The sequence below is a fragment of the Sardina pilchardus genome, chromosome 20 (assembly GCF_963854185.1).
Source record: "Sardina pilchardus chromosome 20, fSarPil1.1, whole genome shotgun sequence".
NCBI lineage: Eukaryota > Metazoa > Chordata > Actinopteri > Clupeiformes > Clupeidae > Sardina > Sardina pilchardus.
In genome coordinates, this window is record NC_085013.1 from 29,172,188 (window position 1) to 29,186,442 (window position 14,255).

General features: G+C 43.5%; 2 protein-coding genes across 4 annotated transcripts in view; both read right to left on the minus strand.

Annotated features, from left to right (window-relative positions):
* Positions 1-7,393, minus strand: part of larp1b (La ribonucleoprotein 1B) — a 44,484-nt gene extending 37,091 nt beyond the window's left edge. For all 3 annotated transcript variants that reach the window (XM_062522051.1, XM_062522052.1, XM_062522050.1), the window contains exons 1-2: positions 6,563-7,393; positions 2,235-2,296 (exon numbers count right to left, since the gene is read on the minus strand). In XM_062522051.1, coding sequence (XP_062378035.1) covers positions 2,235-2,296; positions 6,563-6,938 — 438 coding nt within the window. In that variant the 5' untranslated portion in view covers positions 6,939-7,393. The remainder of the gene's footprint in view (positions 1-2,234; positions 2,297-6,562) is intronic.
* Positions 7,394-8,018: 625 nt separating this feature from the next.
* LOC134067029 (phospholipase B1, membrane-associated-like) lies at positions 8,019-14,077 on the minus strand. The gene is made up of 16 exons (XM_062522055.1): positions 13,965-14,077; positions 13,702-13,766; positions 11,494-11,584; positions 11,347-11,405; positions 11,137-11,204; positions 10,857-10,900; positions 10,660-10,780; positions 10,188-10,239; positions 9,987-10,067; positions 9,834-9,899; positions 9,535-9,626; positions 9,118-9,199; positions 8,934-9,035; positions 8,683-8,778; positions 8,385-8,456; positions 8,019-8,164 (listed from the first exon to the last, which is right to left on the minus strand). The coding sequence occupies exons 1-16, from the start codon at positions 14,020-14,022 to the stop codon at positions 8,051-8,053; spliced, it is 1,263 nt and encodes a 420-aa protein (XP_062378039.1). The 5' UTR covers positions 14,023-14,077; the 3' UTR covers positions 8,019-8,050.
* Between the last annotated feature and the right edge of the window lie 178 nt (positions 14,078-14,255).

Below are 14,255 nucleotides of genomic sequence, written 5' to 3' on the forward strand. Positions count from 1 at the left end.
AGGATCACGGATCGGGAGAAGTTTTGCCCAAGGCCAATAACTCAAGCATTATAAAGTGTCCAAAAACAGAGGGAACTATAGTGTGTAGACTACTGAGGGAACTATACTATGTAGACTACTGAGGGAACTATACCATGTAGACTACTGAGGGAACTATACTATGTAGACTACTGAGGGAACTTTAGTATAGACTACTGAGTACTGTGGGGAAATACAGTGTGTAGACTACTGAGTACTGAGGGAATTAAAGTGTGTAGACTACTGAGGGAACTACACTGTAGACTACTGAGGGAACTATAGTATAGACTACAGAGTACTGGAGGAACTACAGTGTGTAGACTACTGAGTACTGAAGGAACTATAGTGTGTAGACTACTGAGGGAACTATAGTGTGCAGACTACTGAGGGAACTATAGTGTGTGTAGACTACTGAGGGAACTATAGTGTGTGTAGACTACTGAGGGAACTATAGTGTGTGTAGACTACTGAGGGAACTATAGTGTGTAAACTACTGAGGGAACTATAGTGTGTAAACTACTGAGTACTGAGGGAACTATAGTGTGTAGACTACGGAGTACTGAAGGAATTATAGTGTGTAAACTACTGTACAATGTTTTATGTGCATCAGCGCAGAATGCTGTTTTTTTGGCTCTTATTCCACCACAGCACAGCATTCTAATGTGGAGGCAATCTTTATTCTCCAGATTCCAGATGTGCAAAAACTACAGCTATGGTTCCACAGCTGCTGGAACATCTCCATGCCTGCTGATGCCTTATCGGAGGGATTTCAGAGTGCTTTAAAGAACTCCCTGGCCAACCAAATTCCCAGAATTCCTTGAGCCAGATCAGATTCCTGTGTGTCCCAATGTGGACTTGGGATGGAGGCTGACACACTTTTAGTCAGTGTGTGACGGTCATACCCCATGTGTGCAGTGTGTGTGTGTGTGTGTGTGTGTGTGTGTGTGTGTGTGTGTGTGTGTGTGTGTGTGTGTGAGAGAGAGAGAGAGAGAGAGAGAGAGTGTGTGTGTGTGTGTGTGTGTGTAACACTATCCTTCAACAGCATATACTGTATTACACCCTGACCAACATGCCACGAGTGTGGCGTTAGGAGAACATGGGCGTCATGCAGGACCCTCTGACATATCTGTGAGAATGTCAGCCACTGCATGGCTCTCTCTCTCTCTCTCTTTTTCTCTCTCCTTCCCTCTCTCTCTCCCTCTCCCTTTTTCTCCCCCTCGCTTTTCTCGTTCTCTCTCCCTCTCTCTCTATCTCAATCAGCCGGAACAGACACACGGCCATGTTTTCGAATGGAAACCCAAGCTGAAGTGGGCTGAAGTGACTCAGTAAGCGAGCAGGAATAACTCGTCTTAACTGCCTTACACACACTCCGTCCTTGGGACGACAAAAAAAGAACCGGGGAAGAAAAGAGGGAGAGCGAGAGAGAAACAAAAACATTCCTCTGAGATAAACTGTGTCTTTATTTTCCAGAAGTGACCGCATAGCAGTGACTTCTCCACAACCACAGACAAGCGTATAACAGCAGAGAGGAGAGGAGAGGAGAGGAGGAGAGGAGGAGAGGAAGAGAGGAGAGGAGGAGATAGTTCTGCGTGTTAGCCAGTCGTTGGAGCTGTTTGCTACTGGAAGGGACATTAACCTAACGTGTCAACATAACAACACAAACACCCACTCAAACAGTCCCCCGTCAACCCAAACCAGCGCGTGCACACAACCCCCCACCCACAGCCCTCCTGGGAGGAACCCAATTGGGATTGGTGGTTGGTGATGACCCTAGCCCCAGTGTGATTGGCTAGTGGTGACCCTAGCCCCAGTGTGATTGGCTGGTGGTGACCCTGGCCCCAGTAGGTGCACTGGGTTAGTGTGGCACTTCCTGGCTGTTAACCAACACTGAAAACTCCACCACTTATGCTTTACTCTTGCATACAGCCACTGCGCGCACACACACACCTGCTTAAATGTGTGCGTACACAAACACATTCACACACAAGTGCACACAGATCTGGACACACACACACACACACACACACACTTAAGTGTGTGCATACACAAACACATTCGCACACACAAGTGCACACAGATCTGGACACACACACACACACACACACACACACACACACACACACACTTAAGTGTGTGCATACACAAACACATTCGCACACACAAGTGCACACAGATCTGGACACACACACACACACACACACACACACACACGTTACCTTGCTGGATTTCCTGGAGCGAGGCTTTCCGGCGCGGACCACTTTGGCTGGACTCTGCGGCTCTGTGGACACACACACAGATAAAAGTGAGAAGGTGACCATGTGTGTTTGTTCAAGCGTGGAACAACACACCGCACACTGTCCAAACCCAACAAACCCCATCCTCACATCTGACTGGCCGACTCTACTGGCTCTGAAGGCCGCAAGTGGTGGACCTGGTGCCAGAGGCCGCCTTATATAAACTCGTGCCATTGCGTTGCGTGTCCTTGGCCTGCGCGTAGTGGCAGCACTACCTCGCCTCACTCCCTCCGCTGGGGTGCTTTGCGGGCATGTGTGTAAGGGATGCCTCAGATCAACGCTGCGCTGCGCTGTACAGCTTTACTCTAGCTCAGAGAAACCACCCGAGTCTGGGGCAACCTTCACACCCGGAGTCATTTAAAAAAGAAAGGAGAGAGAGAGAGAGAGAGAGAGAGAGAGAGAGAGAGAGAGAGAGAGAGAGAGAGAGAGAGAGAGAGAGAGAGAGAGAGAGAGAGAGAGAGAGAGAGAGAGAGAGAGAGAGAGAGAGAGAAAAAAAGAAAATGCAACAAGCGGGTTCTATTGCGTGTGTTCTCAGGCAGAGAAGTGGGTTATAGTTGAGATAACGTTTCAAGATAAGAGCTCCATGGAACTAGTGAATGTTTGCGTTCCCTTCCTAAACACTGTGCAATAGCACTTCATCTGGAGAGAGGAAGACGGCTGAATCAGCATGTGCGCTGAAATGGTGTAAAATGGCCGGACTTGTTCCAGGGTGATGACATTGGGCAGCCCGGCATTAACACACAAGAACACCTGCTGAACACAGCCGGCCGTCCACACACACAGGTCAACCATTAACTGCCCCAGGAGCAAACAGTGTGTGTGTTTACAACAGAGCCTCGGCCATGAGCGGCCATGGACGACACGCGTTGCTCTCGCTCTCTCCGATCCTCACTCCCTCTCTCTCTCTTTCTCTCCCTCTCTGATCCTCTCTCTCTCTCTCGCGTCCGCCCATTCTCACTCTCTCTCACAATGTCGGGTCCCTATGGTATGTGGGCCGTTGTTCATTAACAATGGGTTGCCTGGAAATATTCGTCGCAGCAACAAAATACATGACATGCAGAATCAACTCCCCTGCTTCACCAAATAATGAGGCCTAAATTCATGGCAACAGTGTAACTAGCTAACAAATGATGGCTCACATCAGTGCTAATAACTAAGTGTCAATACTGCAGGGCTAATAGAAGAGGATGTTTTGTGCTGGATGCTAAGAGCCAAATCAAACGAGACAGTCAACACCTTGTTTCTCCAAACACCATGTTGACAATAGGCTGAGAAACAAAGTCACAGTTCACTTCTGTTGGTTTGTTTTCATTAACCTGCTGCACTTTCAAGCGGAACGAATCACCATTTTTTTCCCCCATGCAGGGGCATGTAGCAACACTGCTTACAAAACCAGTTTGAGAAAGCTGCCCATGCCGCCAAAAACTGAGAAAATATAGGTCTACAAACAAAATGGGGAAGGATCGAAAAAGAAGAGCAGAGAAATGGGACAGGATTTTACAGGCACAGAGCAGGCCGTCCAACCCTGGGAGTGTCAGGGGGCCTTTATCACCAGGGATGGCCTGCTCGATAAGGCCCCTAGAGCTGGAAAACAGTGTGGGGTGTGACCCGGCGCTCACACACACACTCACACTGATACTGCGTTGGCAGCAGCACAGCTGCTGGGGAGAGCTGGGGAGGGCCGGGGGAGCTGCGTCCAACACACATCCCATCCAGCAGCTTGCGTGGGGTCAGCTGCAAACGCTCACGGCAGAGGCAATATGTCCAGAAGAACAACCACGACAAAAACTCAGTCATTCAGGAAACAGTGCACGCGCCACCAGAAGACTTGTGGTTCACACGCGAGACAGCACATTCTAGAGATCTACTTTGTTTAACTTGACAGTTTGGCATATTTACACATCATTATATCTGTGTGTGTGTATGTGTGTGTGTGTGTGTGTGTGCGCCCACATACGTGCATGCCTGGCTAATAACTCTGAGCATGCATAGCCTACTTTCTCACTATTTTGCTTGTTTATTGTTTGCCACATAATGAGCAGCTTGGTTTTTATAGCATCACACACACACACACACACACACACACACACACACACACACACACACACACACACACACACACACACACACACACACACACTTGAATACATAAGTTAAAAAATGAGGTCCTTTTGGTTACCACAGAACTGCAGCAGGTGAAAGGGCTGACTCCTCTCACATGAAGACCGTAAAGAGGAAAATGTGTTTACAACGGTGAACGTCTCTCCACCGTGATGCTGAATCCATGCCACTCTGTCACAACTTTCCCATTCGAGACAGCAATGCATTGTGGGATCTCAAGACTTTTAAATTAGACACAGGGTAATCTAATTATGAGATGCGTGGTAATCTAATTATGACCAGACTTCATGATGCCAAAACTCTCTCCCATACTGTACAAGGCCTCTGGAGGATTCATCTCATTAGGCCATGATGCAGACAAACAACCATGATACTGTTGACATGCAAATCCTTGCGAAGTGGTGCCCAATGCAGCATTTGGTAGTTGGAGAGTTGCATTGCAATTGCTAGAAAACAACACTATAGACTGAAATGCAAATCTAACTCCTGTACGTTAGGACAGTGAATTTTATTGTTGGTCTCTTTCAACTGCTTAAACATACAATGTCTCTCAAGGATGACTTGGTCATCGCTTTACCACTTTCAAGGAATTCAACAATCTATCATTAGTTAGCCTACATTACTCAAGTTTCAACTATGTCACCTGTTGAATGTTGTCTGACTAAAGAACGTAACCTTCCAGTACATGCAATGTATACGATTGACAAGCTCGTCACAATATATGTAATGTTACTGGGGTAATGTGTCAATGTCTCAACGCCTCAGAATAAACTGGGGGAATCATGCATCTTCATCTTCTACAGATACCGTAATGCGCAACACCGTATCAGGTACATTTCCAAATTAATTATGTCCGATTTGTTTGAATATTGTGGTTTTAATCAACTAATCTTTAAAGAAGTGTTTCGGCACTGAGGCCTGTGCTTTGCTACTGCTCATCGCAACCATTCCCGGTACGTAGAGTTGCAGTTGTCAGCACTCCACGTGCTCCAGTGCAATTTGATCAGATACCGAGGGGGATGGGGACTACCGAATCTGCCTTCATCAGCAAATCCGCCCGAATAAGTGCTCGATCGGGCCCCACATCAACTCGTATTATGAACACGAATGTTGTCAAGTGCCATAAAAATACTTTGCCTGGGTGAAAACACCAAAAAGCAGCCTAAGTTCCGGTGTAACCTAACATTACACTAATAACTGTGAGTCATTAGCCGACAGCTAGCATGTCACGTTAAACTTGGTAACGTTTATGTGAAACCAGCTTCGCCGTAGCCAGGAAGACCTACGTTATCGTAGCTGCAATACAAAATAAACACAGGGACTTTGCTCGCCCACCTCAATACATGTTAAAGTAACTTATTTGATTCACGTCACCAATCCACATGGGCAAAACAGTACTACTTTGTATCAAACGTTAGTGATTAAAATTAATGGTTACGTTAGCTAACTTAGCTCAGTGTGTTTCCAGGGCAAGTTAGGTTGACTTGGAAATCTAACTTCAAGTACACTGCAGTGACAAACAGTGGCATGCAATATTTGCAATCCACTTATTCGCTTTGCTTTACATGAAATAGCAAATATGACAACGTTGTAAGTAACAAACAGATGTTTTAGTGACAGCTGTCTCGAATCCACATGGCTAATTCTCGAAAGCTAACTAGCAAGCTAATAGGCCACACCTCTTCACTCTGATTTGTCCTCTCCATGTCCATGTATGAATAACAGAAATTTTCACTCGAGTTGTCACAGACATGGCAATTAATCATGTCCAACTTCTAAATTCAACGAACAGTGTTACGAACAAGAAATACATTTGTTGGATTGCTATCTAAGATAATACATCACAGCAACCAATGCTACCTATATAATGAAATGAGCATGAATCAACTGCTGCTAACAGGCAGTGAACACATGTAGTTAGCCATGCTATGTTAGCTAGGTTATTTAGCTTGCCAGCTAAGTCCCAAGCCTATCCGCTAGCTTGGTATAACGTAGCAATTGTAACAAGCTAAGTTTAGCCTAACGAAGTTGTGAGAAACTTTCCAAACAAGCCCATCGCCATATGTTGCAGTGTCGGTATGGTAATGTTCCAGCTGATACTGTCATAAAGTTGAGATAAACAAACAAACCTGTCTCTTGACTGTTGCTAGTTGTTGGATTGTTGGAGGGGCAAGCATTCTTCTTCGTCCACGGGTTTACCTTCGGTGGAGGTGCCTCGATAACTTTTTTCTTTGCTTTTTCATGAGGATCAGCATTATTGCTCGTGGCATTTTGGTCATTTTCTTTGTTGTTCACGTTACCCTTGTTTATTTCGTCGACAGGGGCGAGGGTTTCCATGATCCCCTGTTTTTGATGTTTTGAATCGACTTTGAGATCTCTGTGCCCCTCCTCGTGGTTGGCTCTATCGGATTCCTGGGGTCGGTCGACGTCTGAGTTGTTTTGGTTCTCTCCACCTAAGCGACTCCCTGTCACGTCGGACTCAACGACAACAACTTCTGTAGACATCGTGTAACGAAAAATCCCTTTCAGGATTTTTCTATACCTCACAATTGAAAAACGTGTTTTTAAAAATCTACCAACGATAGAAAGTAAAGCGAAGAATTGAAGACAAGCAGATTGTAAACAATTTGAAGTTGCAACACGCCTGCCAACAGCATCAACATATACGATTTAGTAAATACGCCATTGCTATAACCAATTTGTCTAAAAACGACGTGCAACTAAAAACGTAACTCTCTGTTAAAACTTTCCGAATTGGCTGATCTGCAAGTTAGCTACTTAGCTAGCCTCCCTAGAGTAGAGTAACTTTACCTATCACTTTTAATGGCCACGAGTAAACGTAAGGCTAAAAGACTTGTTGCTGCCCCTACTGTCCACTCGTGGTAAGACAGGCAGGATGGGTGCCATGTGGTTGCCGAGTGGTGAATCTGACGTGGCCTATCCACTGAGGCACCGCTCAAGTGAGCAAGGCTGCAGGACTTGCTTCAGTTCTCTAGTTGCGCGGGTTATCACGAGAGAATGTACTACAGTATCCTGTCACCAGGCCAACCAAACCATTGTGACATTTCATCTACATTCCAAATATTGTTACAGGTTGTTCTTGAGTTGTAAAATAGAAATTCACAAATCCATGGTTTCGTTTCTTTCATATTTGAATTTTATTGTATGCATTATAGGCCTACTTTACTTTCATGTAAATGTTCTGGCATGTAAACATTTGCATTTATATTTTCTGAATTTTAATATATCTATTATGTTCAGTGACTTTCACCACCACGTCATTGTTTGTACGCATAACCTTTACTACTGAACGTTTCCCTTTAAGTACAGTCATCGTGAGGTGGTACAGTTTCAAGTTGAGTAGGCATCACATGGTTTTATCAGCTTGCTAGACCAAGGCAGTAGCCTGAATAAAAGATAGAGGTTGCCCTCTGTTGGCAGTACTCTATCACTGCAGACGCCAAAAAATACATCAAACGTGTGCATTTGTTTATTAAATCAGACAAAGCATTTATAGGCCTATTATAACTTCATTATTACATTTATGAAAAGAATCAGCTAGAATGTTTCATGCTGGTTGATGGTTGGAAGAGCTCAAATCTGATTGCAGGACATGATCAGAAACTGAGCAGTAGTGCCAAGGAACTGACCATCAAAAGAGTCAGGAGACCTTGTTCTGTTGAAGCAGCTGAGAGCAGTGCTTTTGGTTTTGTGTATATATAAGGGTGGTCCTACAATAGAAGGAGAAAGACACAAAACACAGGCCTCAATCTGATTGGGGAGTTGTGGTTCCCATGGATACAATGGTCACAGATGAACTCACAAAGCATTTTGTCAATAAAACTTGTGTTGGTCATGGAGATGAACTAATGGACTTCTTCTCCTTGCATCCTTCATTACTGAACAGGATATTCTGAGCAGCATGTATAGATAATGAACAAGCGGTCATACCTGTGGAGGGCAGATCAGCTTGATGGGGTCGGTCAGGCTGGGAATAATATCTTTCTCACCCTCTGGCTGAAACTAAACAGCGAAGAGAAGTGGTTACAGCCACTAAAGCATTGGTGCACAGAAACAGTGTCAGATACACAACGTTCACGATACCCTTGTTGGCACGCAGAACACTTCAGTCTGTGAATAATTTGTTATGAGTGGTTTCAACTAAGTGCTTATATGAAGACTATCGCTGTATCAATACTGTTAGACACAATAACACCCCTGGCCCACACATCTGCATGGTGACACTCACCATGTTGTTCCACAATCCCTTGGCCAACTCTTCATGGCCTTTGATAGTAAAGTGGAAACAGTCAGGTCCAAAGTAACTGAGGTCAACTGTGCCATCCTGAACCAAGCATAACAAATAGGGCATCAAAGACATTCAACTCACAAGGTTAAAACTTCTCTCTTCTCAATATGAATATCATTGAGGTGTGCTGTATCTTTCAGGGGTCACCCTTAGTGGGCCTACTAGAAGTGCACTGTGACCTATGACCTTACAGGTGATCTTGGAAGTTCCGTGTTAGTGAGATAGGGCTGAAGAACCACGGCAAAGTCCTCCTTGAAGAACCGGCCACTGTGGATGAGTTTCTCCAGTCTAAGCTGGACACAGACAACTTGCAATATTAAAATATTGTATGACGGAATCGAAGATGCGAGGCAAAAGTGAACACATGCAGCGTACCTGGAACTCTCGGTTGAGGTCTACGACTTCCTGCAGCTCGGTAGAGTTTTCCTCTGGCAACACCAAACAGGAGCAGAAGGTCCTGCACTCAGGAGATGTGGAGAGGGAGTCTTATTCGCTCATAACAACTCACTCTTCACACCCAAATCAATACACAGATATCTAGGATCACTAGTAAACATAAGAGTGAAATTAAGTATTATTGTGCAAATCTACATTTCTGTGGGATATTAATGAGTTGATGGGGAGACTATTGCTGGTATCACAAAAGTAATAACGTCTGATCACTCGGAGCTAAATGTCCACTGTGGTCCGCCGCACATGAACTGGAAAAGCAAACGATGGAATTGAACACGTCTCCAGTGTAGATCTGAAATGAGCAGCAGGCAACTGATCTAAGGGGGAGAGATATCACACCTCTGCAGCTGGCAGCCCACTGTTGGCCTCTGGACGTCCCTCAGGGACTTCATGGTCAGGATTTGCACCATGTTCACGATCAGCCTTGGGACCTGCAGATGGACAAATTCAGACTCATAGGGTGAGATATCTAGCCTTGGGACCTGCAGATGGACAAATTCAGACTCCTAGTGAGATATCTAGCCTTGGGACCTGCAGATGGACAAATTCAGACTCATAGGGTGAGGTGTGCGTCTAGCTGAGATATCTAGCTTGTGTATCAACAGGACATTTGAATATCAAAAATACTCCAGTGTTACCTCATCCATCAGCATTTGAAGAGACTCTGTGATGTGCTGGACAAAGTTATCCACAGAGAAGAGTGTCTGGTGGCAGAATTACAACTGTTATACAAATGCAGTTGTAGGACTCCATGCAGATCAGTTTATAGCTACACATATGGGTCTGTATACTTTGTCTTTGCAGTAGTCACAAATGTCATTCATCCCAATGAGGACAGTGACCAGTTTCCAGTCCTCTTTGAAGTTCATGGCCTGAGAGCAAAAACAATATAGATTTGGTAACAGTAAAGATGAACTCGAACATATACAATATAGAAATAGCCACTAATATATTCTATAATCTGCCCACTGTAATTCAAGGAGAAGGCTTACTGAATAGTTTTTGAAGGTGTCAATCATGTTTCTTGTCTGCTCAGAAAAGTTTCTGGGAAAACCAAAAAAAGAGTACTAAGTACACATTCTGTGATGAAAATGTTTTGTGCATTCTCTAATGAAATGAAAAGGCTGTCCAATAGCGTTCCCTCTCTGTCCCTTCCTTACACAGCCTATGTTGTCCAACATTTTATCAATGCGGACTTTGCACCAAAAACAGATTGTGCAACACTGCTCTCAATATGATCATAATTGTGTTCGTAAATCAATAAAAATACCATATCCACACGCATAATTTGTTGAAGGTCATTTCTTATCATGACCTGATCAAATGACAAATACAAACCTCAGGGAAGGCTGTTTGGAAATGCCAAGAGCAAAAAGCCGACGCCCAATGTGGGGTTTGAACCCACAACTCTCAGATTAAAAAATAAAACAGATTATTATTAATAATAATAAAAAAAAAACTTACAAACTGTTATGTCCTGTAACAGCCAAGTTGAATCCCGTATCCTCTAAAGAGGCAGGGTATCCATTCATGGTCCATATGGGAGCAGGACCCAACACATCTGGATTAAAGAGCTTCACAATATCTGGAAGGGAGGGAGAACTGGTTCATTTCAAATCATCAACAAGCTGAAACATATAGACCTTAACATCCCAACTTACTAGCAAGAGTTATAACATCTTGATATGACCCATGCCCTCCAATGCTGTAAACAAAAGCATAACAAACACAACATGTATGACCAGGATATACTGTATATCATAGAAATATCACACCATTTCCTGGTCAGATTAATGTCAAAGGTAGCCTATTAATTATGACCTTGAACATCATAACCTTTGCATGTCCTATGATGCAATATGTTATGATTGATGTCTGATTAAGAGTTGGTTTAACACAGAGTGCAGTCAAGTCAAAGGCATCAGCTGGAAAGTCATGTACCTCCATGAAACATGGCGGTATTCAATTGGCACTCCCAAAACGCTGGACGCATTGGCTGCAATTGCAGTCTGAGACACAAAACATAAAAAATAAATACATAGATCAAAAGTATATGTGTTCATGATGCCACACACACACACACACACACACACACACACACACACACACACACACACACACATGTTTGCAGCTGAGTCTAGGTCTACTCACCGTCAGTGAATCCCCCAGTGCTCCGATCACTTTGATATCTGCTGGTTTCACCAACTCCACTGAAACCCAAACAAAACCACTGAGTTCCATGAAGCACCATTGACTGCACTGAAGACGAGACACTCAATGAGGCTGGTTGGCACTCACCTGATGTGGGTACAGAGGGAGATGGGCTCATGTCTGGGCACTGGAACAGAGGATGCTGGATGTTACTGGCTCTGATTGAGTCCGGATCTTCCTACAGGAGAGGACACACACACACACACACACACACACACACACACACACACACACACACACACACACACACACACACACAAATCATAAACAGTGTGTTTTTGTTTGGCTGATTGCATGTGATCCAGCTTAAAGTTTGGTTAGCCTACTAGATCATAACGTCGCATCGTATTATAGGCTAATGGTCTGAGTACAATAACTAGGCTAAACAAATATACATTTGAATATATTTATGAATGATATAAAATAGAATAAATAATCAAATAGAAACATCCAGAAGGAAGGATTATAAGTAGGCCTATGTTTTTCTAGTCAACAGGAAGTAATACTTTTAATTTGACAAGCTTGTTGCTTGGATACCAAAGTTAGTTCATTTCACCAAAGATCCGCTTTAACCCTCTCTGATTTCACTTAGAACCGATAGATCTATGACTCAAAACCTTTTACTTGTTTGTTGTACCTTTTATTTCTTAAAAAAAAAAAGAGAAAACTTTTAAAATCATTTAACTAGCCTACTTCTGCTTAATCTTTCCTGGTTGTGTTCACGTCTTTATTACATTCATAAACTTTGGTGAGTGATTAGCATTGCATAGCAGCAATTACATTAGATTGAATGGGGCTAGCATGTAGCATGCTGGGATAACTTTGAGCCAATTTAGTGATTTAAAAGCCAATCAGAGATTAACGGTTATATTATTATGTTTGTTTGTTTGTCTGTTTGGTAGCAAGATAACTCAAAGTTATGGATGGATTTCGATTAAATTCAGGAAAGGTCTGAAATGACCCAAGGAAGAAGCCATTAGCCTACATTTTGGGACTACTAGAGACCCGATCACTGACTCTGGATCCAGGAGGCGCTTATGTTCTCGCTTGGCGGAGGTCTGCGCTCTCTAGTTTTCTGTATTAGAGTAGCCTACACTACTCATATTTATGTATACTTGATGGTTACTGTATGAGTTTCTGTTTACATTCACATATAAGATCAATTTGTATTCATCGGGTTTATAGAGTCAGTCCTGACCCTGGATCCCTGGAACTTTGATGTGGACAGAACTAGACGCCTTCAACTGGACCGCTGCCTCTATATTGGAGCGTGTTCGACCTGAACAGTTAAGACACACATACTGTACAGTGTACACGGACATTGTACACTGACACTACCACATACCAGGGTATTTCCTTTTATTTTGGACATGAGTTTGTAACAGTTTGTTTGATACTTTGCTTCTTTTATGAGCACCTTGTGGTGGGCACCTTGATTGATCTACACATCTTATAAGACTTGCCTTGATTCTCCTTCACTCAAGGTCTTATTAAACTTGCCTTGTTCAAATTCTCCTTCACTCAAGGTCTTATTAAACGTGCCTTGTTCAAATCCTCCTTCACTCAAAGTCTACACATCTTATTAAACTTGCCTTGTTCAAATCTTCCTCACTCAAAGTCTACACAAACTTGCCTTGTTCAGATCTTCCTCACTCAAAGTCTACACATCTTAGACTTGCCTTGTTAAAATCCTCCTCACTCAATGTCAACACATCTTATTCAATTTCAATTTTCAATTTAATGTCGCTTATAGAGCGCCAATACATTACACATGTCTCAAGGCGCTTTACAGAGTGTTAGACATTCAAAGAGAGCCCATGAGTAACAGGGGCAAGGAAAAACTCCCTAGAATTGGAGATACATATAGGAAGAAACCTCAGACAGACCCACGACTCAAGGGCCCAACCCATCTGCCTTGGGTCAGTTACAGTACAGTCATTTGTAGTTTGAAAGTTACAATGACAATGAAAGTTCAAATAGTCCAGTGTAGGGAATAAATTGTCCATTAGTAATCCATTAGTTATTTCTGAAGGTGATGGGTCGCTGGGATCCGAGGGCCAAAGATTATTAGATTATTAGATTATTAGACTTGCCTTGTTCAAATCCTCCTTCACTCAAAGTCTGGTCTACACATCTTATTAGACTTGCCTTGTTCAAATCCTCCTTCACTCAAAGTCTACACATCTTATTAGACTTGCCTTGTTCAAATCCTCCTTCACCCAAAGTCTACACATCTTATTAGACTTGCCTTGTTCAAATCCTCCTTCACCCAAAGTCTACACATCTTAGACTTGCCTTAGTTAAATCCTCCTCATTCCAGGTATTCACAGCTTCCTCAAAGTCCTGCTGCCATGTTCTTCCTGGGGGTTATTAGTAAAACATTACACATGGTCTAAACATGAGGATATCACATCAATGAACATTTCAGCTTTAGCACTATTGTGACTGAGGTCATACAGTGCCTCCACATTCCCAAATGATAATAAACCAACTCAATCTCCAGATATGCACTCAGACAAACACAGCATAGGGGCAAAGATAACACTAACTCTACTCACCTTGAGCACATGTATGAGTGGCCGTTAGGGCCATGCATAACACAAAGAGGACCCTCATGTCTGCATTTATTAATCCACACACTGCCTACAGTATATGCACCTGAAGGTGTCTGTTGGGCAACACACGGCGTGCTGCTCTGCTCTCTGACGAAGTGAATGTGCTTTCCCTCAGACCCGCCCACACAGCAGACCGAGCCAGGCAATAGTGCAGCTGGATGAAATGTCTACTTTAGATATGAAAGTCGAATATCGTGAAACCTTCAGATACGCAATATGGGGACATGGGTGACT

Excerpts from the sequence above, each read along its gene's own strand:
- LOC134067029 (XM_062522055.1), bottom strand. The coding sequence starts at position 14,022 with ATGAGGGTCCTCTTTGTGTTATGCATGGCCCTAACGGCCACTCATACA. Across the intron at positions 13,767-13,964 it reads CACTCATACATGTGCTCAAG|GAAGAACATGGCAGCAGGAC; the intron begins GTGAGTAGAGTT and ends AATAACCCCCAG. Across the intron at positions 9,900-9,986 it reads GTGACTACTGCAAAGACAAA|ACACTCTTCTCTGTGGATAA; the intron begins GTATACAGACCC and ends TTCTGCCACCAG.